Source organism: Cucurbita pepo, chromosome LG07 (assembly GCF_002806865.2).
Source record: "Cucurbita pepo subsp. pepo cultivar mu-cu-16 chromosome LG07, ASM280686v2, whole genome shotgun sequence".
NCBI lineage: Eukaryota > Viridiplantae > Streptophyta > Magnoliopsida > Cucurbitales > Cucurbitaceae > Cucurbita > Cucurbita pepo.
Window position 1 is genome coordinate 1,963,707 of NC_036644.1, and position 27,505 is coordinate 1,991,211.

Sequence of the window (27,505 nt, forward strand, 5' to 3'; positions counted from 1 at the left end):
AATTATATTTAGAAAGAAATTTAATATTATTAGAAAATAGAAAAGAGTGTAATTTATTATTTATGTTTTGATAATATAAAATGAGACAAAATTGTAATGGAAAGTTGTTTTTAGAAAATAAAAAATAAAAAAGGTATTTGTACGAATCTTTATAGGGTTTGGAAAAAGATTGGAATGTTATGAAATTATTAAGACAAAAATAAATAAATAAATAAATAAATAAATAAAGGGAAATGGGGTGAGGCGGGGCGGGCGGGTCTCTCTGTAAAGTCGGACCCTGGATTTGGAGTCAGATAGTCAAAATCTCGGGGCTCCACTTTTTAATCCTCCGGTCGGATTCTTTGTTCTTTTGATGTCCCAAAAGACTCAAACATCCACACTAACAAACTTTTAATCATTTATTTATTATTATTATTTAACACAATATTCAATATTAAATCTCAATTCCTATAGTTTTCCCTTAAAAAAAAAAAAAAAAAAAAAATCATATTTGGGCGAGATCCATCTCTCACTGAGCATTTCTTATAAGATGGGGAAACATCTCGCTAGCAGACGCGTTTTAAAATCGTGAGGCTAATGACAATATGAAACGGGCCAAAACTAACAATATTTGCTAGCGGTGGAGTTAAGCGGTTACGATTTCTCTTTATTTTGACTCGAGATTTTTTTAGTATACCGAATCTTCGACTTCAATATGTTAATGTTAATTATCTTTTTACTCAATCCTAAACCTAACTCGATACGATTTTTTTTAGTTTGAGCGATATCTACGAGCGAGAAGATTTAAGCCTCTGATCTCTTGATTAGTAATATATAACTTCACCAATTAAGTTATGCTCGAGTTCTCTTATAACCTAACATGGGTATCAAATAGAAAATACAAGTGCACATTCGCGCTAAAAAAATACTTGAGAACAGTGATAATAGGGATGATTTTAAAAGTTTTGGCTTAGTTCAACAACGTGTGTGAAGTCCCACATTGGTTAGAGAGGAAAATTAAGCATTCCTTATAAGCTTGTAAGGGTGTGGAAACCTCTATCTAGTAAACACGTTTTAAAATTGTGAGCCTAACAACAACACATAACAAGCCCAAACGGATAATATTTGCCAGCAGTGAATATGAGCTGTTATAAATGGTATCAAAGCTAGACACTGAGCGATGTGTTAGCGAGAATACTGAAACTTGAAGGGAGGTGGATTGTGAGATAAAAAATATGTCTTAAAAAAGTGTGAAATCTACTTACTCACGTGAACTATTTAAGCCTTCTGACTTGTTAGTGGAGGAGAGAGGCGTGGTTTACACGTGGGATGGTTTCGCGTGGATAAATTTGAGGTTGTTAATTATGTGTAGCAAGGTATTATGGTCGGGACAACGTTGATAAACAAAACAAAACAACCCCCAAAATATATTAAAAGACCTTCCATTATTCCAACATCTTAGATAAGAGCGATCTTTTCCATACACTTCCCTTCTCCTTCTTCCCCCTTTCATTCTGGTTTTCCCTGAAAACCTCCATTAAAACCCTCTGTTTCTTCTTTGAAACACAAACCCACTCATCCAAGTTCAACAAACCACAACAGGAACAACAAAACAAAAATGTTTGCAGCAGAGAATGGCTTAAAGGGCGACCCAAGGCTCCAAGGAATCTCTCAAGCCATTCGAGTAGTTCCTCACTTCCCCAAGCCTGGTTCGTTCCTGTTCTTGCCTTTTTTTTTTTTTTTTTTTTTTTTTTTTTTTTTTTTTTTTTTTTTTTTTTTTTTTTTTTTTTTTTNTTGCTGGATCATAAGGCGTTTAAGGATACTGTCGACATTTTTGTCGATCGTTACAGGGGAATGAACATCTCTGTTGTCGCTGGTTCGGTTTTCTTTCTCCATACTTCATGGATTAGTGTTGGTGTTGCCGACAATGCTTGAGGATTCTCTCTGTTTTGTTCTTTGTTCGATTTTTTCTTGCAACTTTCTTGGGTTTTCTCATCCTCCCCTGATTTTTGCTCTGTTTTTTTTTTTAATTTTTTTTTTTACTGAATTTAGTCTTTCTCTCTCTTCTTTTACACGGTTTATTGGATGTGTTCTTTGAAGGAAAGTTAAAACTTTCTTCTTGTACTTTGCTGTCCACGTCTCTTTACCCTTTTACAAAAACGCTTTCCTAAGAAATTATGATCTTCTTTTTCCCATTAAAAGGCTCTGTTTTGACTTGGAAATGCAGGGGTAGAAGCCAGGGGGTTCATGTTTGGCCCATCAATTGCGTTAGCCATTGGAGCAAAGTTTGTTCCTTTAAGAAAACCCAGAAAACTTCCAGGTAGAATCTCTGCAAAAACCCTTGAATTTCACCCTAAATGCTCTGTTTTTTTATGTGTTTTTTGTTGTGTTCATTACTAGGGGAAGTGATTTCAGAAGCTTATGATTTGGAGTATGGAAATGACTGCTTAGAAATGCAAATTGATGCTGTGAAGCCAGGGGAACGTGCATTGATTATCGACGATTTGGTAGCCACTGGTGGAACCTTATCTGCAGCAATCAGGCTTCTGGGTATGTTTTTTTTGTCAGTTTTCTGGTTATGATTCTTGGAATTGTTCTTAAGAACATAATCTTGTTATTGTTGTGTTTTGATTCCTTAATTTAAGGATGTTTTTTGTTGACTTTTGATGCTTTGCTAACCTTAAAAGCAAGGTCGTGGAATCCATGGTTTTGTTCTGAACAAGAACATAAAACATGGGGTTACTAATCATGGGGTTTAAGATTTCTTGTTGAAAATGATTATCATTCATCATTATTATGTTTGCCTCGAAATCTTGTAATAGATAATTAAAGATTTGATGGGTCCATTATGATCTTAATAATTTCGTTTAGTTTTATAATTAATTTACTGTTTCTTTTCCTGTCTTGTTGGTAGAACGGATGGGTGCTGAAGTGGTTGAATGTGGTTGTGTGGTTGGATTACGCGAAGTTAAGGTAATTAAGGTGTTTTTTTAACTGTTTAATTGTGTGATTAACGATACTTAGGGTTTTGAAATTTCTGGTAATTAAGGGACAGCGCAGGCTTAATGGAAAGCCGCTTTATATCCTTGTTGAACCACGCCAATTGGATGGTTGTTTTTAAGGTACAGTTTCGATGCTCTGTTTCTTCCATGCTTGCTCTGTTTTTTACTACCACAACTTGGTAATGATATTATGCTAAAGCCGAATAAAAAAAACAAGAAACCAGAACGAAAAGAAACGAATGAGTAGTCGTTTCGAAGATTTGATTTCTCCAATTTCCCTATTCATGGAGGTTCTATGTGTGAGATCCCACGTCAGTTGGGGAGGAGAACGAAACTTTTCGTTAAGGGTTGTGAAAACCTCTCCCTAACGTTTTATAAATTTTGAGGGAAAGTTCAAAGAGGATAATCTCTTTATATGGGTGTGTAAATCACTCCCTAGTAGATGTGTTTTAAAAAACTTGAGGGGTAGCTGAAAGAGAATAATATCTACTAATGGCGAGCTTGGGTTGTTGCATCATAATTGTTGGATTCCATTCATATGTGAGATCTCACGTCGGTTGGGGAGGAGAACGAAATCTTACTTATAAGGGTGTGAAACCTCTCCCTAACATTTTGTTTTAAAAACCTTGAGTGAAAGTTCAAAGAGACAACATTTGCTAGCGGTGTGTTTGGGCTGAATTCCCTAGGCATTTTCGATTACTTAGAATGATTTCTACCACCATCCTCTAGACATCTGAACAACAGCTAATAAACATGTTGTGTTGATGCAGGTGGGTGTGGACATGGACGACGAACGTGCTTCTGCTTAGGCTGAGATTGAGAAGATGATGCTTGAGCTAACAGGGAGGGAGGGAGGGAGGGAGAGATGAATGAATTGGGTGGGTTCATTGTGTAGTATTCTTTAGTGCTAAATTATGTGTCATGTTATTTCAACAAAATCTTGAATGGAATGAACAGAGTATTCTCAGATCCTGATATTAAAAAAAATCCCATGATTTTGTACATGAAGAGGATCCAATTTTTGTGCTCCTTCCTGATCTTCCATGGAGATATTTGGGTTAAAAAAAAAAAATCTATTTGTTCTATCAACTAAGCGATGATGAATTTACTTACAAGAAAGAGCATCTTATGAAATGACCGCTCCGTCCAATCAAATTTCTGGGATCCAATCATTCCATTCTGACAGCATGATAGAGTGGTTTCCTCAATCTAGCATTATCTGTGAAGATATCTGATAGCAACTTCCTGGATTCTTCATCTATTATTGACTCATCTTCTATGCCCACCCATCCCATTCAAGTTCTTGTCAGCTTGGACAACTCAACCTCATCCCTCATAAGCTAGAAACATACCCACAATTAGTCTCCTAACAGATTTCACAATCAAAATATAACTAAAAGGCTTGACCAATGCTGTCCCGGGTTGAAACGAGAGATGCCGGGAGGGGAAGGGTACACTACAGACAATCGTTAAGCAACACCGAGAGATAAGCCTTTAGCAGTCAAACTATTAGGATCGACAATTCGAGATGAGCTGCAAAGGGTAATAAAGAGAGGTGGTGGAAGAAAGACAGCCTAGCCTATCAGTTCTACTGTTTCACTGAGCCTTCAGGATGAGTTAATGAAATGGAACCCACAAGCAGTTCACAATGAACCATGCCTTTCTTGGCCTTTTCTCCAAGTGCTTGATTAAACCCTCTTGAAAAGCATCCTGATTGACTGTACATCCCAACTAATACAACCAATACATCCTTTCCCTCTGCGCCAAAATAGCCTGTTGGAGGGCTTCTTGTGGATATTTTCAAAATCTACTTCCACAGCCAGAGAAGATATAATGATTTATGGGCCAAAGCATGTAACTTCCATATCTGAGGAGTGTATATGCATATTACCAGCTTTTTTAAGGAAAAGAAGACGAGCCCACTTCGTAGGCCCAAGGCTCTATCGACATCAATGTGCTATTAGGACTTGAACCCAGCTTTTTTAAGGAAAAGAAGACGAGCCCACTTCGTAGGCCCAAGGCTCTATCGACATCAATGTGCTATTAGGACTTGAACCCAGAAGAAGCATCAACAGAAAAACTTAAGAACACATTGATTGGAAAGAAAAATGAGTGTCAACGGACGCTGGACTTCGAAGGGAGATGGATTTTGAGATCCTACGTTGGTTGGAGAGGGAAACGAAACATTCTTTATAAAGGCGTGGAAACCTCTCCCTATTAGAGGCATTTTAAAAACCTTGAGGAGGAGAAGTCAGTAAGCGAAAGTCCAAAGAGAACAATATCTACAAGTGGTAGGCTTTGGTTGTTACAAATGGTATCATAGCTAGACACCGAGCGGTGTGCCAACGAGGACGCTGGTCCCAAAGGGGGTAGATTGTGAGATCCCACATCAGTTGGAGAAGGGAACGAAACATTCTTTATAAAGATGTGGAAACCTCTCCCTAGCAGACGTGTTTTACAAACCTTGAAGGAGAGCCCGAAAGAGAAAGTTCAAAGATGACAATATCTACACGATCTTTTATGACAAACGTTGCCAGGCTAGATGGTTGTTTACCCACGATTATGATAATGTTTAGAAGCAAACATTTTTATGCACAGACAAATTCCCCAAGATCTGTGAGCGACATGTTTGACAGGAGATGGGAACAGCTTGTCGACATAAGAAATTCGTGCTGCTTTTTAGGTAAGACGTCTTACATTTTCAACGTAAATGAAAGGCAATTCTAGCAGATAACAGTCCAGAAATCTATTTAATGCCAGCAATCATAATGCAAATGAACCTTTCAAGAGGAGGATCAGTGCAAGAATTGAAATCATTTCAAACAGAAAATTTCATCACAGAAGAACACTAGAGAGATATTCAATTCAAATATCACACTATAAGATCAGAATCCCATGATTTTGGAAAGAAGCCTAAGATGGCATTGTCTTGTCATATACCCTAACGTCACTCCATGTGAGCATCCTATGGCCAAATAGTGCCGCATCCATTATGAACACAAAACACCAAACTTCCAACGAAAGCTATATCATATCAAATCAGAAACAGAAAAAGCAAAAAAGCGTACAATAATCTTAAAACAAACACTAGCGAAGATCAAGATGTTTAGAATATACCGATTTCCGAGGAGGAGGGCTCCAATCGATTCCCAATGGCAGCGGCGAAGGCGATCATTCTGGAAATTTCTCCCCCCTAATTTCCCCTAATCGAGGTAATCAAATCGGTGATTCAATGAGGAATCACAAGAGAATCGCAGACGGCAGATATGGCGGGGAAGACCTATTTCGTAAACAGGGAGGCCAGATGAAGCCGCGATTCCGATTTGCCGCGAACATTCGCTTTTTCTATGGGATTTTTGTATGATATTCGGGTAACAGGTTCGAATCGTATTGTAAAGAGCCTATGTTCATGATTTAATTCAATAAAGTCGCTATATAGAGTTCATCATGAACAAATTGATAGAGATCTAGCTGATCATGGTAGAAAATAGAAACAAAATCACTAGAACGTGTTATCGGGAGAAGTTGAGATTAATGATATCACCTAAAACATGCTATTTATGTGTCTAATTTCATGCTAATATTGTTAATCATGTTCTTATTGGTCTATTTGCTACTGATCAATCAACTTCGTGTTAATTGAAGCGTTTTAGATAATCAAAAATAAAATTGAACTCAAATCCCGAGAGGATGGCGTCTCAACGCCAATGTGGAGTCGAGACACTTCTGCGACCCGCTTGAGCCTTTAGATCTGTACAAGTAGCTTTTCAACGAAATGACCATAGGTTTGAATGTATGCTGCTAACGTTGAGGTATTGTGAGATCCTATATTAATTGGAGAGGGAAACGAATCATTTCTTATAAAGGCGTGGAACCTTCTCTCTAACAGATATGTTTTAAAATCGTGAGGCTGACGACGATACGTAACGGACCAAAGTGGACAATATCTGCTAACCGTGGGCTTTGGTTGTTACAAGCCAACAAGAACATTGGCTCTCAAGGGAGGTAGGTTATGAGATCCCACATCGGTTGGGGAGGGGAACGAAGCATTCATTATAAGGGCATGGAAACATTTTCCTAAGAGACACGTTTTAAAGTCGTGAGGCTAACGACGATACACGTAATGAGCTAAAACGAACAAGGTCTACTAGTGGTGGGTTTGAGCTGTTACAAATATTATCGACGTTAAATGTCTGTTAGCGGTAGGTTTGGAGAGAGAAACGAACCATTCTTTATAAAAGTGTGTAAACCTCTTCCTAACAGACATTACAGATATTTTCGACGTTACAAACTTTTCTCTAATAAAATTGTGAGGCTGACGACGGTACGTAACAGACCAAAGTAGACAATATCTGCTAATGGTGGGTTTGGGTTCTTATAAGCCAGCCAGAACACTAGCCCTCAAGGGAGGTAGGTTATGAGTGACCAAAGTAACAATCTAACGGTGGGTTTGGGTTCTTATAAGCCAGCCAAAACACTGGCCCCCAAGGGAGGTAGGTTATGAGATCCCACATCAGGTAGGTTTGGGTTCTTATAAGCCAGTCAGAACACTGGCCCCCAAGGGAGGTAGGTAATGAGATCCCGTTGGGAAGGGGAACAAATCATTTCTAATAAAAGTGTTGAAACCTTTTCTTAGAAGACACATTTTTAAAACACCGGCTAACAACGATACGTAATGAGTTAAAGCGAACAATATCTACTAGTAGTGGGTTTGAATTGATACGAATATTATCGGCGTTAAATGTCTCCTAGTAGTGGGTTTGGGCTGTTACAAATGGTAACAGAGCTAGACACGGGGTGGTGGGCCAGCAAAGACATAGGTAAGATCCACATCAGTTAGAGAGATGAATAAACACTTTCAACACTTTCTGCCGTAAGATCCACATCTGTTGGAGAGAGAAACAAAGATTTCATGTGATGAGATCCACATGAATGAGAGAAACATTCTTTATAAGAGTGTGGAAACCTCTTCATAACGGACATTATAGATATTGTTGACGTTAAGCGTCTCAACGTATATTACTCTACATTTAAAGTAAACGATATACACGTGCAAAATGAGATACGAATATAGAGTCTAAATCGAACGAATTTGATAGAAAGTAGTACACAAATTTATTAACACTGAACGAGAGCAATGATGAGTGAAATCAAGAGGGGAAAAAGAACATTTAATAAACCCACAAAACATGAAAAAACACGACCAAATGAAACAAGAACATGAACGAAAACAACGAACAATAACGAACAAGACCCACAAAACAAAGCACAAACATTCCAGAAGGTTCCATCACAGTGTTCTTATCGGCTTCATTTACACCGGTACCCAGCGGGCACAGATTTCTTGCAAGAGCTAACCAGCAAGCTAAAGGAAACAGGGACATCCAAGTTAATTCCAAGAACATTGGCTTTAATTGCAGTGCAAAGACAAGCCGCCGCCTCAAGATTCGTCAACCCAGTAAGCAAACTGCAGCATTTGCTCGAAACAGGGGTTCCGATGAGGCTGCCGATTCCGAGAATGTTGGTACACACACTGAATTTCACGGTGTCTTTTGGGCAGTAAGCTGTTTGTACTGCCGGAGATGACGACGGCGGGCGGATGATTTTGGGGATTGCCGGTTTCTTTTTGGCTGGCGACGGCTTGATTTTGGGCTGGTTGCAGAGGGAGGCGGCGGAGAGGGATAAACAGAGGAGGAGAGAGAGGAGGAGGATGGGTGGAGAGAGGGATTTGGAGGCCATTTTTTTTTATGGGGGTGGCTCTAAGGGGATTGAGCTTAGAGGGATAGTGGGGGGTTTCATTTAAACTAGTGTGAAGAGTGAGGCTTGTAGAAGAGGATGAAAATGGTCTTAGTTGGAATGTTTGGATTGTTGTGTGGAAAATGTTTGGGATTTTGTCCATCACAAATTATTTGAGAAAAGGTATCTAATGGAACTAGTTGTAGTAGTAGCTCGGAAATGAATCCTATGTTGGCTAATTAAAGGGATGATCATGGGTTTACGAGTAAGAAATACATCTCCTCTCAGATCCCATAAATATTCTTTGTAAAGGTGTAGAAACCTCACATGTATTTTAAAACATTGAGGGGAAGACCAGAATGTAAAGCCCAAAAAGAACAATATCTGCTAGCGGTGACTTGGGTTTCTACAAATGATATCATAGCTAGACACTGGACGATGTGCCAACGAGGAGGTGGAGCTCCGAAGAAGGTGGAGACAAGGCGGGAGGAGAGGGAAACATTTCTTATGAGGGTGTGAAAACTATCATGAGTTTACAAGTAAGAAATACATCTACTGTGAGATCCCATGTTAGTTGAGGAACAGAACGAAACATTTTTTGTAACTGTGTAGAAACCTTAAATGTGTTTTAAAAACATTGAGGGGAAGACCGGAAGGTAAAGCCCAAAAAGGATAATATCTGCTAGCGGTGGCTTGGGTTTCTACAAATGATATCAGAGCTAAACACTGGACGATGTGCCATCGAGGAAGCGAAGCTCCGAAGAGGGTGGACACGAGACGGGAGGAGAGCTAAACATTCTTTATAAGGGTGTGAAAACTTTTTCCAGCAAACACTTTTTAAAAATCATGAGAGGAAGTCAAAAAGGGAAAGGCCATATCTCTTGGCGTTGTACTTGGGGTTGTTACATCTCCAGTGGTATTAGGACTTTTGGCGAAACCAAAAGGAAAACTACGAAAGCTTATACTCAAAGTAGAGAATATCATACTATTATGGAGGTTCATGATTTCTAACATGTTTATTAAAGTCATGCCCTTAACTTAGTCATGCTAATCGAATTCTCATGTGTCGAACAAAGAAGTTGCTAGCCTCGAAATTGTAGTCAAAAGTGACTCAAGTGTCGAACAAATAATGTACTTTTTCAATGGGTCGAAAGAAAAGAGTCGAACTTCGATTAAAGGGAGGCTGTTCGAGGGCTACATTGGCCTCATGGGAGATTCTATGGTGTACTTTGTTCGAGTAGATGATTGTTGGGAGGGAGTCTGGATAATCAAGTGGACAATATCATACTATTTTGCAGTTTCTCCATTCCTACAGTAACCATAAGAAGAATTTTTTTTTTTTTTTTTTTTACGGGAGACGTGTTTTGTGGAGACAGTGATTTTACATACCGTGTTTTTGGAGTAGTGGGTACGTTAAATGAATTGAAAGGGATGCAAGTGGTGCATTACAACCAACCAATCGTGACATATCGAGCTTAGTTTGTCTTATTTTTATACATATATCGACAAAGATTGGGGGTTGTCAATTCAATAATGGCTAACCAAATCAGGCCCCCATAACACTTAAACATGGATACTCAACCCTCACATGTTCGTGGCCCTAGACAGTGTCGGTAGATAGAGATTTTAATGAATTTGATACTCATTTGATTAATAATGCAAATATCGGGTACGAAGCTACATATATCGGGGCAAAGAAGTAATTATAAAAAATAACGGGGCAAAAAAGTAATTATAAAAAATAACTATTTGTGGTGAGCATAAATAGAGGCACATCCCTGACGGTATCTTCCCACTCCAATTCGACATAAAATCACAGCCAGCTGTTACCACACGTACACGTGGACCCTCCGTGAGTGGGTCCATATTACCTCTTCACGTGAACAAATACTATTTAAATAGATTTTTGCAGAATGCTATAAAATTTAAAATATATTATTCATAATACATTTATTAATAAAAATAAAAAATAAAAAATAAAAAATAAAAAATTAAATTAAATTAAATTAAATTAAATTAAATAAAACAATAAAAATAAACTAATTAACTTTTAATCAATTTTATTTGACTATACTTAATTAAATGATTTATTATTTAATTCAATTTTACAAATAAAGATTGATTTATTATTAATTAGTTAGCTAACAATATTTTAAGTATAATTAATTATTTAATTAGAATTTGTTAACTTATGTCAGTAAAACGTTCGTGTTTTCAATAATTATAATTAATTATTTATCGAAAATAATTATCATTAATTTATTCATTATCAATATATCATAATTTTAGCATGTAATTAATTGATTCAAATTAAATTTATAAATATTAATACTGAAATTAATATATTCTATTGTAATAAATTTGTATGTAATTTTTGTAATTTAATTATTATACTAATTATTTACTCTTAAAAGTTTATTTAATTTTATTAATTAACGATAATTATTAAAGTTGATGGATAAATAAATTACAAAAATCTAAAATTTAAAATATATTATTCTTAATATATTTATTAATAAATGAAAATTTAATTAGTTCAAATTATTTTAGTAAATTAATACGTGGACTCATCCAAGTGGGGAAGATTAATTGTTTGGTTAATGTTAATTAAGATCATTAATAGGTTTAGGCGACTTGTGGGCTGTGGAGTGGCGGGTGGGCCGGGCCCAGCCCATTTGTGTGGTTGTTCGAAAGTTTTGAACTGGCTCTACTGCCTAGACGAGATCTCAACTCTGTCCCCTTCTTCCTTTTGGCAGGCAGTGTTCATTGTTGATTATAATTCCTGCATTGTTTCTGTTTACTTTTATGCCGATTTGTCTCTGTATCGGTTCATTGATTCTGAACGCCACCAACATTTCTGCGTTGTCGATTCAATTCTCTCTGTCTCCATCTCGCTTTTGCTCCTGAAGGTTGACGAGATGGAGAGTTTGCCGACGACGGCGAAGCCCCAGAGGCGTGGCCGATCCAAGCCTTCTCAGACCTTCAAGCCTTCCATATTTATGGCATTCTTCTCTTGTCTTGCTTGGCTTTATGTTGCCGGAAGGTATGCTTGTTTCCATTTTTCTTTTCCTGTTAAATTTCATCTTGCGCCTGTGATAGTATTGGAAGGAAGAATCTGAATCTGGGCGATCGAGCCACTGTGATAGTGCAATTTTATTCTCGGTGTTGTATGGGTGGAATTGGATCTTCTTATTGCATCCGATTGCTTTTTGCGTTCGAATCGAAGTTGACCTGATGATCGATCATGCAGTTTTATCTTCGCATTGGCTCTCGACTTCCTGCATTAGTAGCAGTTTTCTTCTTAATTTTTCGACTCTTTTTCTGTTCAAAATTTTTCATTAGCTTATCATCATCAGGAAATGCATCCCCCCCGGACTAAAAAAAAATGAGATATAGAAATTGACTGTTAGTATTGCGCTAAGCTAATCTATTGCATTTCACCTGTGTTTCTCTTATAAATTCGTTGATTCCGCTTACTACGGCTTCGGTTTCTTCAGGCTATGGCAGGATGCAGAAAATAGGAAACTACTTACTAGCCTTTTACAGAAGAATGCATCCCAGGTATATTAATTACGAGTACTTTCTAATCGAAATTATTGCCAGTTTCCATTTCGCATCGTCAGATTTTTCTTCAATGTATCATGGAATTGAAATTTTGAATGAATATTGCGCGCGTATTAACCAATTGCTAGTATCCGATACTTCCTAGTTCTGCTTGTAATCGTAATTTCCTCCTTTCATCGAGCTATAATTCCCTCTGCAACTATTGTTTTTGTGATTTATTGTTTAGCTTGGTAACCTTAACCCCTGAAGATGCGTGTCATTGTATGCAGAGACCCATGATTTTGAGCGTTGAAGATAAGCTGCAAGTTCTGGGTTGCAAGTACGTGCCTAATTTTTCCTGCTTGATTCTTATATGAAACCCTATATTTCTTTTGTAATATTCCGTTCTATGATCTTGAAAGTACGAAGTTCTTTTATTTTTATTTTTATTTTTATTTTTATTTTATTTTATGATCTCCCCCATGTCTATCTTGTGTGGGTTGGACATTTTGTTTCCATTTCATTCGTTGTATTATTTGTTTTTAATTACATAGTTTCTAATATAAATTCCAATCTTAATGTTTTGCATACTATTGAAATTAAAATTTTACATAATTTTATGAAGAGATTTGGAGAGAAGGATTGTAGAGGTTGAGATGCATTTAACATTAGCAAAGAGTCAAGGGTACCTGAGGAATCAATTGCGACAGAGTGGATCTTCTGACCCTAGCCGCAAGCTCCTCGCTGTTATTGGTGTTTATACAGGATTTGGAAGTCGCCTAAAGCGCAATGTATTCAGAGGATCTTGGATGCCGAAAGGTCAGTCAAGGTTTAGGTATTATTCAATTGGGGTGTCGAAATTAAACACTTTCCCGAGCTTCATTTCAAATGACTGTGATTGTACTTCATTTTTCCAGAGATCCAAAATTTTTGTTCTCACAATTTTCCTTTTCCAAATTTATAATAATTGAGGTTCAACCAAGTAGCTATTCATATTTTTTTTCCATTGAGCTAGCATAGGTCCATTGGAATATTCAGGTCAAATAAATAGTAATCATTATAACCTGGTTCTTACAATCTCTACAAATGATCCATGTATTATTCTTAACCATATGAGATCTAGCATGCCCATGGTATCAAAGGTCTGTCTAACTATTGAATTTATGAACAGTGATTTAGTTGATATCGACAGTTTTCTTTGGAACTTAAAGTTTTACTCCGTTGTACGGGCTTGTAATTGGTGGGTAGAAAGAATGTGATCTCCTTGCAAGCCAACCTGGTTTATTGAACAGGAGTAGGTAAAAAAAAGAGCCATGTTTCACATTGAAGAAATCTTGAAATTTTATATTTGAATTGCTTCTGTGGACTAGAGTGAGACAGATGCTTGGAATCAATACAAGAATCTTATCATCTTTGCGATGTGAAAATGTATTTTTTTTAAGGATGTAATAAAGGATTTATATGGAAATATTTTCTCTGCTAGAATATTTGAATCTTATCGAAGTACTCGAAAATGTTTCATTTTTTGAAGAAATATTGACTGGTTTAATTTTCTGGAATGTTTTTGACAGTGTAATTGATGATATATGATATTTACTCTTCTGGCATTTATAGGTGATGCATTGAAAAAGCTGGAGGAAAAAGGGGTGGTCATTCGCTTTGTTATTGGTCGGAGGTTTTCCTTTTCACTTTCAACTCTATTTTCATATCCATGTTCTTCACTTCCATTTCTTTTATCCAATGACATTGCATTTCTCATCTCGTTGTTATGCATCATAGCTATTTTGTGTACTCTTCCTGTCATGACTTTTATTGATTTGGCATTGGCAGTGCAAACCGAGGTGATAGCTTAGACCGCAATATTGACAAGGAAAACAGTTCAACCAAGGACTTCTTGATACTTGTAAGTCATCAAAGTCCTAGTTTTATGTTCTTCACCTGTTCGATCACTCAGAATTAGCAAAGGTTTTCAACTCAAATTTTTGGTTCATGGTTCTCCTGATAGTATAATTGTGGCTGCATGTTCACTTGTTACCATTGTGTTCTAGAACAGCCAATATCATCGGTAGATGATTTGTTGAGGAGTATCTCATTAATGTATTGGTATTGTACAGAATATAGAACTGTTAATCCATGTGTATGTTTGATGTGATTTTTCACACCGCCGATTGCTAGCCAATTCTCAACACACGTTCCCTTTATTTTGTAGGAAGGTCATGAAGAAGCTGATGATTTGTTACCTAAAAAGGCGAAGTTCTTTTTCAGTGCAGCAGTTCAAAATTGGGATGCAGACTTTTACGTGAAAGTTGATGACAACATTGACCTTGATCTTGGTTGATCATCTAATCATCGACTTTTATTTTTAATAAATTTATTTATCACAGCTTGGTGATTAATTGAAACTTTTTTGGGACAAATAGAGGGTTTAATCGGACTTCTTGAACGTCGTCGTGGTCAAGATGGCTCCTACATTGGGTGCATGAAGTCTGGAGATGTGATTGCCGACGAGTATGAATTCTATTATCCCATTCTTATTATAAAATGCATGCAGATGTATGAATTCTGTTGATCAACTTCTATCATAATATTTTCTCTCTTAATTAAATTATTTATTTCTTTGAACTGCTTTTAACTAATAATATTTGAAACAAAAATTGCTCTGTATGAAAATGTTTTTCTTTATATCAAAATCAAGAAACTCACTCTTTGTATCTTATTAAGAAATTTGGCATTGTTTTCCGAAATATGAAATTCTTAACATTATTGTTAAACTGGTTATTTTTATTGTTATTATTCTAACTTTTAAGCCTAAACAGAAGTGTCAACATATTTTCTGTTTTTCGTAAGAAAAATGTCAGCATATATATTCATTTTTATTGATACCCGAACATTGCATTTGCAGGAATTTTAGTAATTATAAAATTTTATGTTAGATTATGATACTCTGACTGACATGGAATTTTATTTTGTGAAAGAATAATATTAAGTTCACCATTTTTTTTCAATTGATAAGGCTTCTACATTTTAAACTGATTGGAGGATTATCTTGTTTTCATCTCCTTAAAGCCTTGCATTTTTATAGTAAAGATACTTATGGTCTAGGTTTGTTGTTATACATGGTTTTGTTAATTAAAATTGATGGTGCCTGGATAATGTAGAAACGGTTCTCTGCTCTCATCGGTTGATCTTTAAGGTTTTGAAATGTTATACTTTTTGATTTTTTATTTTCAGAGGAAAACAGTGGTACGAACCGGATTGGTGGAGGTTTGGAGATGAGAAATCGTACGTAATCTTGCTTCAGAATGGAGCCGCGAAGGATTTTGTAATTTCTTTCTTCAAATATATTGAATACTGCCTGGACTCTGGTGTAAAACGTGATCAATTTTTGCATCGTTTAGGTACTTCCGGCATGCATCTGGTTCGCTTGTTATCCTCTCCAAAAATTTGGCTCGGTATATTAATATTAACAGGTAATTTCAATTACTCGAGTACCAGAAAATGATGTCCTCAATCATAGAAGTGTTTGAAGTTACTTTTTCCAGTAAATTACAGTTGATGAATTGCCATCAGCCAGTTGAGTTGGCAGCCTTTCTTAGAAGTGTTTGTAGTTAGAACATGAAATAACTATGATTTTACTGGTCAAAATCAGGAAATAAACTCTCACGAGCATAATCTTACTCCTTCAAGACAAAACAACTCCATCAATTTGAATGTGGTTGTATGTGTGATCGCATCTTCAGCCCCATAAATATGGAAGAATCTTGTTACTGAAATTTCTCTTGAATCCTATTCTAAACTAAACTTCCAGAATCTAGTTCTTGGCTTCGTCATTATCATTGTCTTGCCTCTGAAAGCCTTATTAAATGTGTGTTATTTGCAGTGCATCTTTGAAGACTTACGCACACGACGATGTATCAGTGGGGGCATGGATGATTGGTATCCAGGCCACTCATATAGATGATAGTCGACTTTGCTGCAGTAGCGTTAGCCAAGGTAAATGTGCTTCCATTCCATCATTGTAGCGTTAGCCACATTTTTTTTTACTTAAAAAAGTATTGTTTTAAAGTAGCGGGTTGATTTGGAAATTTGATGAGAGCGGATCAAAGATGATTTGGTGCATCTTTCTCCTCATCATACAAGCTCACATCCAATAGGATAACGAAACCTCAAGTATAGAAACCAGATATATGATAATTAACTTCTAGAACCTAGTTTTGGATTAAATATGCAAATTGGTCTCTAATGTTTATAGCGTCTTCTCTAATGTTCTGATCTTATTCAATTCATTTCAATCAAATCATGCTATAAAGAAAAGGTTATGGTTTACGCTGATGAAGAATTAAAAATTGATTCAAGGTCTCCATTTTATGTTATTTGTTTATGCAATGCTCAAAAATTCGTTTTCTTCTTTCCATTAATCTCTTCCACTTGGATCTTGCTCATTCCAAACTCTTGTTTACTCCATCTCTTTTCCATTTCTTCTTATTTTGCTTTGTTCAAGTAACAATTAGTGAAAATATGAATAGTATGAGTCAAGGAGGTGCTCAAAGGGGTTGGATTACTCCCTGAACAGCATCATTCCTTGAGTACTCTATTTGGCCAAGTTTTTGCATCATTAGAATGAATTTGTCCAAATTATATCATTTACTCATTTTCTAACGACACGACACTTTCATTAGAAGGCGTTATAAACCTTAGGCACTAGTTGTTTATGGCTTTCAAAATCACAGCGAGAAGGTAATCTTGGTCGATCGTTATATGCACTTACATGTTCTTTTTTCAGACAAGGTGTGTTCCGTGGCTTAGTCAATCCAGAATTGTGGACATGCAGCAAATTTTGAGGTGCTTAAGCAATTCTTTTGCTACAGTCTTATGTGCCTGAGTTCACCCCGCCACCGGATTGCCCTGTTCGGATGTCGGGACACAGCGATTTTTTTTTTCCTGGGATAGTAACAGGTTGACCAAACTAGTAATACCCTCTTGTTAATAGTAGAAAGTAAAAATTAGTCTGATACATGTTTATGGATATATGTTGAAATATCACAGTTCTTTCTTCTTTCTCCTTCCTCATAAACATTGATTTTTTTCTTTTTCTTTCTGAAGAGAATATCATTGGCTCCAAATAAATTGTTTAAATTCAGCATGCTGCTACTGTTAATATTTGTGCTCACCCAGCTTCTGAGTGGTGGTTCTGTATTGTTTGGTTTGTTTTAAGTACAAAGAACAGGTTTATATAATGGATATAAACATAATATGTGTATCCATATATATATATATGGAGTTATACATATTGAACAAGGAAAACTTTTCTAATGAAAGGAACTTAACATTTAAAAGTTGGAAATCATATTGAAATTCATCTTTCCCTTCACCCATTTGAAAATGCTTTAATCAATGAAGATTACAATGAAAGTTGATGAATGAATTAGAATAACACATTAACAATGAAAGTTGATGAATGAATGAATGAATGATATTAACAGAGGAGACTTGACATATAATTTAAGACGATGCGGTTCGATAAAGTAAAATGCATGAAATTGGAATGGAGACAATTAAGTTATTGGCTAATTCACAGAGATTCAAGCATCCACCTTGGCTGCAGCCGATGCGTAGCTGACACTGCTGTCTCGCATCGTCTGGCATCGATTGGATTGTTCGTATTGAAGGAATTTGATCTTCATTTTTGTTGAGCTGAGCTTCAACATCTGGTGAAATAGAAGCAATTCATCATCAGATGCAGAGGATGCCATGGAACCAAAAAAATATCCCTTTGCCTCAAGGTTTTAAAACGCATATATTGGAGAGGTTTCCACACCCTTATAAGGAATATTTGGTTCTCCTCTCCAACCAACGTGGGATCTCATAATCCACCCCCCTTGGGGCCAGCGTCCTCGCTGGCACACGGCCCGGTGTTTGGCTTTGATACCATTTGTAACAGCCCAAGCTCACCGCTTGCAGATATCTTCCTCTCCAACCAACGTGGGATCTCATAATCCACCCCCTTGGGGCCAGCGTCCTTGCTGGCACACGGCCCGGTGTTTGGCTTTGATACCATTTGTAACAGCCCAAGCTCACCGCTTGCAGATATCGTCGTCTTTAGGCTTTCCCTTCATGTAAAAGGTGTTTACTAGGGAGAGGTTTCCACACCCTTATAAAGAATGTTTCGTTCTCCTCTCCAACCAATGTGGGATCTCATAATCCACCCCCTCGAAGCCCAGCGTCCTCGTTGGCGCACTGCCCGGTGTTTGGCTTTGATACCATATGTAATAGCCCAAGCTCACTGCTTGCAGATATCATCGTCTTTAGGCTTTCCCTTCAGATAAAACACGTTTACTAGGGAGAGGTTTCCACAACCTTATAAGGAATGTTTCGTTCTCCTCTCCCACCAATGTGGGATCTCACACTTTTCTTTTTTTTTTTTCCGTTTTGGAGTGTTTTCAGAAACTTACATGAAGATATATACTGATAGAGTGACGACCACAAATGATGTTGTTATACTCCTGCAGATACATTCTGAATGCTTCAGGATCTCCTGTTTCTATTACATCCATGCCCATGTGATCCAAAGCTTCAATAGATTCGTATATTGCCCCATGTTTCTTGTCGTAATGCATGTAGCTGAACCTATGAGTGCACATCAGATGAAATTCAAACGGTGAATAAGTTCGAAAGCCATTTATGTAAGATTGAAGAATTCAACACTTCATACATTATCCACCACGTAACAACGTAATGGCAAAGAATGCATTGATGAAACAAAAAAGAAGCAACCCGAACATACCGAGACCCCCAGTGACAAAAGTCCGAGGATACCGAGAAGAAATTCGTTGGATCATCCATATATTTGGCAAGCAGGCGTCCGTACATCGCCTCACTTTGTGCAGAAACAGCACCAACTAAAATAGGTACAACTTTCACTAAATGCCTGCATGATTGCATCTTCATCTATAAGAGAAGGTCTCCAGAATGATACATAATAATCATTAAGTCAAACTAAAATTACCCCTCAAATACTTTCGCAAGATATGGCAAGTGCATTTCCATGCTGTGTTCAGCTTCATCAACAAGCATATCCATCAGTTCAAATTTCCCTGTTGCTTTAAGCTCCTCAATGACTGCCAAAGTGAAAAAGACATGAAGATATTATAGAAGAACAATTAAAAAAAATCAGACAACTATTTCAAATTTCAATGGATGCAAGTGTTGAGGATTATTAGGAGTGAGTCCCAGATTGGTTAATTTAGTGGAAGATCATGGATTTATAAGTGGGGAATACTATCTCCATTGGTATGAGGCATTTTGGGGAAGCCCAAAGCAAATCCATGAGAGCTTATGCTCAAAATGGACAATATCATACCATTGTAGAGAGTCGTGATTCCTAACATGGTATCAGAGCCATGCCCTAAACTTAGCCATGTCAATAGAATCCTCAAATATCGAACAAAAAATTGTGAGCCTCGAAGGTGTAGTCAAAAGTGACTAAAGTGTCGAACAAAGGGTGTACTTTGTCCGAGGGCTCCAGAGAAAGGAGTCGAGCCTCGATTAAGGGGAGGCTATTCAAGAGCTCCATAAGCCTCAGGGGAGGTTTATAGTGTACTTTGTTGAGAGTGAGTCCCACATTGGTTAATTTAATGGAAGATCATGGGTTATTAAGTGGGGAATACTATCTCCATTGGTATGAGGACTTATTGGTATGAGGCCTTTTGGGGAAGCCCAAAGCAAAGCCATGAGAGCTTAAGCTCAAAGTGGACAATATCATACTATTGTAGCTCAAAGTGGACAATATCATACTATTGTGGAGAGTTGTAGAGAGTTGTGATTCCTAACAACAAGCTCATGCAAAGTAATCTAACAATAAAATCTTTAAATGTAAGAATACCTTCCACATCAATAGGAAGGTCACTGAGAGGGGTCTGATAAATAGTGGCTGTTGAAAGAGCACATTTTTTAGTATAATAATGGTGAGATGGACCAAGAAGAAAGATCCTAGAACTGCAAATATAAGCATCATATATTAGTATAGCAATATGCTGGTAGCCGCTTACAAATATAACAAACAAATAAACGGCTTTAAAAGGGTTATCTTGACATGATTTCAAAGAATTTTGTTCTTAGAACAATCATAATAAAATGTTCGGGAACGAGTTCACCGTGCAAGCTCTAAAACTTGAACACGAAGCGGTATAGCAACTTGCTAGATTAGACAAGAAGTAGAGATTAAAAGGGAGATAAACCGACATGTTTGTTGGATCAATGTTAGCAAATGCATATGCAGCAGCACGTCCCGAATACGAATAACCAGCATGCCTGTGGTTCGACAGAAATCCAAATACATCAAAATTATTACATTTTATAAGTCTTTTTAGAAACAAATTCTGATGGAAACTTACGGAGCAATTACACCACGTACGTCAGGGGATTTAGACAGGCCTGATGCCCTTAGCCATCCATCAAGCTCCTCTGCCAGTTTCTTAGCTAGAAGGAGAGAAAATCCAAGGCATCATAATTTATTATCCATTTGACTTCCACAACAAATTATAAAAACTGCACAATACAAAGAAACTCAAACACGAATACCCTCCTCGTGTCATGGAAGATCTATACAGGTTAATGCAAAATAAGTAAAGATGTGTCTTCGAGCAATGGAGCGTTATTCCATTCGAGTGTTGTGTATTTAAGATTATGTAGAGCAACGTTCCTCATTAAAATCATGACCTCTAGTATATGAGGATACTTTGGATCACAATGGGAGGTCTTGATCTACTTATTTGTTCAATAAAAGTTTAATCTTCCTCCAAGTATGACTCAAAATCTTAGAAGTATGAATTCTTGGTCAGATATAAATATTGTCTCTTTAGGTTTTCCTTTTCGGGCTTCCCCTAAAGGTTTTTAAAACGGCATGCTAGGAAGAGGTTTCCACACCCGTATAAGGGTGTTTCGTTCTCCTCCCCAACCGATGTGAGATCTCACAATCCACCCCCCTCAGGGCCCAGCGTCCTTGCTGGCACTCGTTCCTTTCTCCAATCGATGTGGGACCCCACCAAATCCACCCCATTCGGGGCCAACGTCCTTACTGGCACACCGCCTCGTGTCTACCCCTTCGGGGAACAGCCTCCTCGCTCGGACATTGCCCGGTATTTGGCTCTGATACCATTTGTAACGGCCCAGGTCCACCGCTAGCAGATATTGTGCTCTTTGAGCTTTCCCTCAAGGTTTTTAAAAAGCAAGCGTCGGGCTAGGGGCAGGTTTCCACACCCTTATAAAGGGTGTTTCGTTCTCTTCCCCAATTGATGTGGGATCTCACATACAGACTTTAGGAACAAATCAAAAGTGTAATGTTTAAACATTGTTAGATTATCATTTTTTTGCAAAAGTAGAAACCAAGGCCAAGTAACAACCAGGTCACAACTTGAAGTTCAAACTATATCTTTCTCCCAGCTTTTTCTTCACAACAATTGAGTTGAAGTACCCCCTCAGTGTTCCACCAATAAAACCCGACTTCTCAAACACACAAAAATCTCTCTGCCATATAAGTTCAATCCAAAAACTTCCACAAACTGCCTTGCGCAGCCACAAAACAAACAAACAAATAAACTCCTAGCATTCAAGTATATCAAAATTTGAATAATCAACAGCCTTCCAGAAAATCGCACTAATCTAGATGGACGGAGTAACACAGAACCAGAAAATTCATGATCAGCAGAGAGAGAGGAGTGCATAACTCATTCGAATTTGTTTCATATAAGAAGAGAGTAATAGAAGGCGACTTACAATTACGGGAATACCACGAACCAGCATGAGATGCTCTTCTGACATTCTCCATAACAGCAACTACGACGATCACAGATTGAATCAAAACGAAAAAGGTCAGAAAATTAAACAAAAACACAGTCGTGACATCAGTGAGTAAAAGAAGATCGAATGACGATGAACTGACTTCCAATCGGCTTTTAAGCATTCTGAGTTCTCCAAATCTTCAAATTTTCCCGATTCTGCCGGCTCCACTTTGGGTTGATTCGGCCCATATTACCTCAGGCCCATATTACCCCAGGCCCATATAGCCCTGGCCCAAATACCAAATCTCTTTATTTAATTTTTTTTTTATTTTTATAATTATAATAAATATTTAGTAATTATTTTATGTAATATCTTCCATTTTAAAATTTTTAATAAAAAAATATAATCCCTACTTATATTTTAAAAATAGATTTTATTAATATTTCTAAATTTAAAAAAAAAAATTAAAAATAACTTAGAATTTTCTTTTAAATTTATAATATTTTTATTCAATTATGATTTTCGGACATGGCCGAAAGCCGGCTGGGGCGCGACTGAAAATTGGCTCTCCGTCGCTGTTGGTGCGAAGAAGGTCGAATCAAAGCAGTCAACGCTCGGTTGACCAAGTCTCCTTCAACGCCACCGATTCTCACGAGCGAGTTCGTCATTGCAGACCGCCGCATATTCAAACGCCTCGATGAATACGCCGACAACATCTGATGGTGTCGGCTACTGCCGCCATTTTTATGCAGACTGCACCGGAAGGAGCCGGGGTGGTTCGTCGGCGAACACATACACGGCTGAGAAACCGGCGAGTTCCGATTTGTGACGGCGATGGACCGGTGACCTAGGGAAAATCGAACAGAGTGAGACATGGGAGAGGAAGAGATGTTCACTCGAGAAGAAGCAGATCGACGATGGTTGTGGAAGAACGTGGAGAGAAATCCGCCGCCGCCGGCGGGATGTGGCCGGAGAACAGGGCCGCTTGTTTCGTTGTTCATGGAGATTTCGGGTTTTGTTTTGGTAAACTGAATTTGTTTCGGCGGTGGTATTTATAGGTCGGAGTGGGAAGGGGGGAGGGGCGGATCGTAATTATGGGATAGTTGGAGGGCTTTTATGCAAATATGGTGGGCCATACGATTTTGATTCCCCATCTAACGGCTACGACGATGTAGAGCGCGTGATGCACCAAGAGCTTCTCTGATTTCTACAACCACTTCAATTGGTGCCACGTGTTTTAAAATTACTAGGAAACGAGTTTTTCATTTACCTGTCGGTAATTTAATTACAATTTATAGTAAATAAATAAAAATTACAGAGATGAGGGTATTATGGTAATTTTGTTATTTAGGGCTTTCCTCATAAGCGTCTCACAACATCTTCCTCTCTCTCTGCTGCCTCTAGGGTTTTTCTTTTGGATCAGACTCTGCGGCTTAGTCGTCTATTGTAGCTTCGATACCCTAATCATGGCGGAACAGGTATGGATTTTGTTCTTTATCTCTTGTTTCATACATTCAATCGAGTCTCATTGGCACTTGCATGTTTGAAACTCTGTTTTGCTTGTATTTCAGACGGAGAAGGCTTTTCTCAAGCAGCCTAAGGTGTTTCTTAGGTGAGAAATTTGACTGGTTATTGTATAGTTTCGCTTAGTGATGCCTGTTTGAATGTCTCGCTTGATGCTGGCAAGGTTGTATTCTTTTTGCTGTCTAATATGTTACTGTATCTACTTTGAATCGTGTGTTTTCAGCTCGAAGAAATCGGGGAAAGGAAAGAGGCCAGGAAAAGGAGGAAACCGGTTTTGGAAGAGCATTGGCTTGGGGTTTAAAACTCCAAGAGAGGCTATTGAAGGTTTTAACCTCTTCATTTCAGATCGGTGTTTTAACTTCGCTTGTTCTTGTATGCTGAAGGATTCTTGCGTTTTTTTTTTTTTTTTTTTTTTTTTTTTTTTTTTTTTTTTTTTTTTTTTTTTTTTTTTTTTTTTTTNTTTCTATGATTTGTGTCGGCGACTTATAATCGTGGCTTATAAGATGGTTTCTCTTCGCCTGAATTGATGTTTTTTATTTTAATTTCACGAGGCTTGAATGAATCTGCAGTTAGGGTGGTATTTGTTTTGAATTGGATGGTAGTTCTGATAGGGGGCACGAAGACATCGAGTTATTTGATGACACTTCATTTGACAACAATTAGATTTCCGTAATTATTGGCCGGTATCATTACCCTTCAACTTCTTTTTAGCTCCAAATATTGTATTGTCGGCACTTCAGTCTTTAGCGAATGTTATCTACACAATTGTGTAATTCAAGAATTAGCATTTAGCATTTAGTTATTGTAACGACTCATGCCTTGGATTCAGAATTTGGATTCGGCACCTAATTGCCCCGGCATTCCCATACATCCCCTACGACATGGTCATGTTAGTTGTTCCTTGTTCCTTGTTTTTCATTTCAAAGAGTGAAAGACTATTCCCACAAACCAACATGAATCCTTCCAACATGTCTTGTCCTCACTCACATGCTTCCTAGGAAAATTCTTAGGTCACCCTATCTAGAATTGCTCCAAGCGAAGCACACTTAACTATGAAGTTCAAAGGAACCTGCACTTTGTTGACAGTGACTTTCAATTCTTTTTCCACCTTTTCTTAGCCACCCTATCCTTAGGATCACTCTCATTTAGATATGGTCTCGATTCATTCATGTATCCCTCCTTTACTCAGGTGTCATAGAATTGTTCCAAGTGAAGCACACTTAATTATGAAGTTCAAAGGAACCTGCACTTTGTTGATAGTGACTTTCAATTCTTTTTCCACCTTTTCTTAGCCACCCTATCCTTAGGATCACTCTCATTTAGATATGGTCTCGATTCATTCATGTATCCCTCCTTTACTCAGGTGTCATAGAATTGTTCCAAGTGAAGCACACTTAATTATGAAGTTCAAAGGAACCTGCACTTTGTTGATAGTGACTTTCAATTCTTTTTCCACCTTTTCTTAGCCACCCTATCCTTAGGATCACTCTCATTTAGATATGGTCTCGATTCATTCATGTATCCCTCCTTTACTCAGGTGTCATAGTTATTTAGCGAGGTTTATGATACAATGGGGATCTTCCCTTTCCTTCATTTGAAAGTCTGAATTTGATTCAATGCTATGACTATTCAGCATATACAATGTATATTTGTTGCTATTAAATCGCAGGTGTACTTTAGAAATTGCAAACTTGTGGAGTTTTCATATGGATTTCTGTTCTATCCTCTAATTCTTAGTTTTACTGAAGACTGAAGAGTATTTCTTCTGCAGGAACATATATTGATAAGAAGTGTCCATTCACTGGCACTGTTTCTATTAGGGGGCGTATACTGGCAGGTACCTGCCACAGTGCCAAGATGGTGAGAACCATCATTGTTAGACGTAATTATCTTCACTATGTGAAGAAGTATCAAAGGTGAGTAGCTAATACTCCAATTAACTTTGGTTATATCAAACTACGGGAATCCTGAGGGAGTTCTTTTTACAGGTACGAAAAGAGACACTCTAACATTCCAGCACACATAGCTCCTTGCTTTAGGGTGAAAGAGGGAGACCACGTCATCATTGGCCAGTGCAGGTTTATTATACTTATACTTCATACGCCTCTGATGCTTGTTTCTATGCCTTTGATTGGAGTCATTTTCTTAATGAACGGCTATCATCGCAGGCCTTTGTCGAAGACAGTGAGGTTTAATGTATTAAAAGTGATTCCTGCTGGATCATCCACAGCTGGTAAGAAGGCTTTCACCGGAATTTAAGTCGAGAATTTTCAGGTCCAGTATTTGTTTATGTGAAGGGGATGATATGTTAGCATGAGCTTTCTTCAGCCAAATGATCTTTTCACTTTAATTATTAACTGAGTTTTCCAGTATTGTGATACTACTACTGCAATTTTGATTTCCCAAGTTTTGCTTTTTTTCATCAGTGCCCTCGTTCTTGTTTTATCCAACCATATTTTCGATGTGCTATTCCCCCCCCCAAAAGAGAGAAAAATTGAAATGTGGCTGTATGATGTCTTTCAAATCATGCTTCTTTTTTGTTGTTTTTTTGCCATCCCCTTAGGTGTTAAAAGTAGTTCTGAACTCGTTCTCTTATTTATTGCCAATTTGGAATACCTATAAATTATCGATTTAATTTCTTGAAAAGGAAACTGTCTCTTGTCGCATTAGAGGGAATCTTTTCTATCATTAATTTGTTAACCAGGGCCAATCAATGCTAGGAAAACTTGTTTGAAACATTGGTTAGTCATTGTGTTCTTATACTCTAAATGTAGGGATTTTAAATCTATTTGAAGGCCAGGGGCCAATGGGGAAATGGGGGTATGTAATAGTATGTATAAGCAGAGTCTTCCTACAAGCAAAAGATATTATACTTTAATTCGTTAAATCTCATTTTGATGTCTAAGATTTTGTGATTATTATTTCCATTCAATACAATTTTAATTTTTTTTTTTTTTTTCAATAAACGTGTTTTAGTTTATGAGCTTTTGATATCTATTTTTGTTCTCTTCAATATCTTGAAATAAATAGTATAATGGATTAATTAAATATTTTTGAATTTTGTGCAATATATATGATGGGGTAAGAGTAAACCAAGGTAAATTGATACATAGTGGGTACTCGTTACATGTATATTAATAAGTCAAGGTGAACTTTTGATATTTTAAAAATTAAGGACGAGAATGGAATAACTTGAAATTTTAGAAACTAAAATAAAATTTATTAGATGCATTATTTCAATGAGAAATGATAATGATAATGACGTTTGCACTAAAATGTATCCGTCAAAACACAAGCGCCTTTCTATAGAGTGAAACTTAAACAACAAGAACAATGTAATTTTGGATCAAAAGGTATAAGAGATGAACTAGGAACTCAAAACCACCGTTAGCCGATGTTGTTCTCTTTAAGCTTTTCCTTTCAGTTTTCCTAAGGTTTTTAAAATGCGTATGCTAGGAGAAGGTTTTCACACCTCTATAAAGAATGCTTCATTCACCTCGCTGGCTCTCGTTTTCTTCTCCAATTGATATGAGATCTCACTACTATACTCTCTATTAGAAGCATTGGGTATCTCTACTAGAAGCATTGTTAAGAGATTATCTTATGTTTCAAGAAATTGCCAACATTAATGCCAGACATTAAGGGGCTTCAACCTAAGATTAGCATGTGAGCGAAAGGGCGATGGACATGGCTTGGAAGGGGGCGGAGCTGGTACTGTGGCTATGGAAGAAGTGGCTGGAGTTCATAACCCTGCCACAATTGTTTCAAACGGTTCATGAGCAAACTAGAATGCTTCCCCCGCCATGGATAGGAGCCATGACTGAAACTAAACGGAATGAAGCACACTTCCTCTCTCTTATGATTCTTCATTTTTGCTTGCATATTCTACTACATTTGGATTCAATCAACCCTGATTGTTTCATGGGTTTAGCCATGGAATT

General features: G+C 37.4%; 5 protein-coding genes and 1 long non-coding RNA gene across 6 annotated transcripts; 3 read left to right on the forward strand and 3 right to left on the reverse strand.

Annotated features, from left to right (window-relative positions):
- Positions 1–1,410: 1,410 nt before the first annotated feature.
- LOC111798181 (adenine phosphoribosyltransferase 5-like) lies at positions 1,411–3,985 on the forward strand. The gene is made up of 7 exons (XM_023681186.1): positions 1,411–1,689; positions 1,746–1,855; positions 2,207–2,299; positions 2,380–2,529; positions 2,894–2,952; positions 3,029–3,101; positions 3,752–3,985. Exons 1-6 carry the CDS (start codon positions 1,598–1,600, stop codon positions 3,098–3,100), a joined length of 576 nt encoding a protein of 191 aa, XP_023536954.1. The 5' UTR covers positions 1,411–1,597; the 3' UTR covers position 3,101; positions 3,752–3,985.
- Positions 3,986–5,702: 1,717 nt separating this feature from the next.
- Positions 5,703–6,520, reverse strand: LOC111799092. Its single transcript, XR_002815766.1, has 2 exons — positions 6,099–6,520; positions 5,703–6,005 (listed from the first exon to the last, which is right to left on the reverse strand). It is a non-coding gene; the product is annotated as an uncharacterized LOC111799092 (long non-coding RNA).
- Positions 6,521–8,056: 1,536 nt separating this feature from the next.
- On the reverse strand, positions 8,057–8,776 carry LOC111799314 (pEARLI1-like lipid transfer protein 1). Its single transcript, XM_023682827.1, has one exon. The coding sequence runs from the start codon at positions 8,718–8,720 to the stop codon at positions 8,292–8,294; it is 429 nt and encodes a 142-aa protein (XP_023538595.1). The 5' UTR covers positions 8,721–8,776; the 3' UTR covers positions 8,057–8,291.
- A 2,671-nt stretch (positions 8,777–11,447) lies between these two features.
- On the forward strand, positions 11,448–17,418 carry LOC111798946 (hydroxyproline O-galactosyltransferase HPGT3-like). Its single transcript, XM_023682301.1, has 12 exons — positions 11,448–11,760; positions 12,215–12,278; positions 12,551–12,600; positions 12,886–13,079; positions 13,875–13,935; positions 14,091–14,163; positions 14,470–14,593; positions 14,681–14,768; positions 15,492–15,542; positions 15,659–15,730; positions 16,141–16,253; positions 17,044–17,418. The coding sequence occupies exons 1-12, from the start codon at positions 11,636–11,638 to the stop codon at positions 17,064–17,066; spliced, it is 1,038 nt and encodes a 345-aa protein (XP_023538069.1). The 5' UTR covers positions 11,448–11,635; the 3' UTR covers positions 17,067–17,418.
- A 189-nt stretch (positions 17,419–17,607) lies between these two features.
- LOC111798948 (protein MEMO1-like) lies at positions 17,608–22,354 on the reverse strand. The gene is made up of 9 exons (XM_023682302.1): positions 22,201–22,354; positions 22,035–22,094; positions 20,654–20,738; positions 20,502–20,570; positions 20,143–20,255; positions 19,267–19,378; positions 19,045–19,188; positions 18,713–18,887; positions 17,608–17,968 (listed from the first exon to the last, which is right to left on the reverse strand). Exons 2-9 carry the CDS (start codon positions 22,084–22,086, stop codon positions 17,843–17,845), a joined length of 876 nt encoding a protein of 291 aa, XP_023538070.1. The 5' UTR covers positions 22,087–22,094; positions 22,201–22,354; the 3' UTR covers positions 17,608–17,842.
- A 1,023-nt stretch (positions 22,355–23,377) lies between these two features.
- Positions 23,378–25,989, forward strand: LOC111798529 (40S ribosomal protein S11). The gene is made up of 6 exons (XM_023681745.1): positions 23,378–23,518; positions 23,612–23,652; positions 23,788–23,888; positions 25,336–25,480; positions 25,553–25,642; positions 25,733–25,989. The coding sequence occupies exons 1-6, from the start codon at positions 23,507–23,509 to the stop codon at positions 25,821–25,823; spliced, it is 480 nt and encodes a 159-aa protein (XP_023537513.1). The 5' UTR covers positions 23,378–23,506; the 3' UTR covers positions 25,824–25,989.
- Positions 25,990–27,505: the final 1,516 nt, after the last annotated feature.

Bases quoted from the DNA above. Each gene is read 5' to 3' on its own strand.
- LOC111798948 (XM_023682302.1), bottom strand. From the start codon at position 22,086: ATGGAGAATGTCAGAAGAGCATCTCATGCTGGTTCGTGGTATTCCCGT. The intron at 20,256-20,501 runs GTCGGTTTATCT...TTATATTTGCAG, and splicing joins AACATTGATCCAACAAACAT to TTCTAGGATCTTTCTTCTTG. The intron at 17,969-18,712 runs GTAAGTTTCTGA...CTATTTCACCAG, and splicing joins CTATCAGTATATATCTTCAT to ATGTTGAAGCTCAGCTCAAC.
- LOC111799314 (XM_023682827.1), bottom strand. From the start codon at position 8,720: ATGGCCTCCAAATCCCTCTCTCCACCCATCCTCCTCCTCTCTCTCCTC.
- LOC111798529 (XM_023681745.1), top strand. The intron at 25,481-25,552 runs GTGAGTAGCTAA...TTCTTTTTACAG, and splicing joins TATGTGAAGAAGTATCAAAG to GTACGAAAAGAGACACTCTA. The intron at 25,643-25,732 runs GTTTATTATACT...CTATCATCGCAG, and splicing joins GTCATCATTGGCCAGTGCAG to GCCTTTGTCGAAGACAGTGA.
- LOC111798946 (XM_023682301.1), top strand. From the start codon at position 11,636: ATGGAGAGTTTGCCGACGACGGCGAAGCCCCAGAGGCGTGGCCGATCC. The intron at 13,080-13,874 runs GTCAGTCAAGGT...TGGCATTTATAG, and splicing joins AGGATCTTGGATGCCGAAAG to GTGATGCATTGAAAAAGCTG. The intron at 16,254-17,043 runs GTAAATGTGCTT...TTCTTTTTTCAG, and splicing joins CTGCAGTAGCGTTAGCCAAG to ACAAGGTGTGTTCCGTGGCT.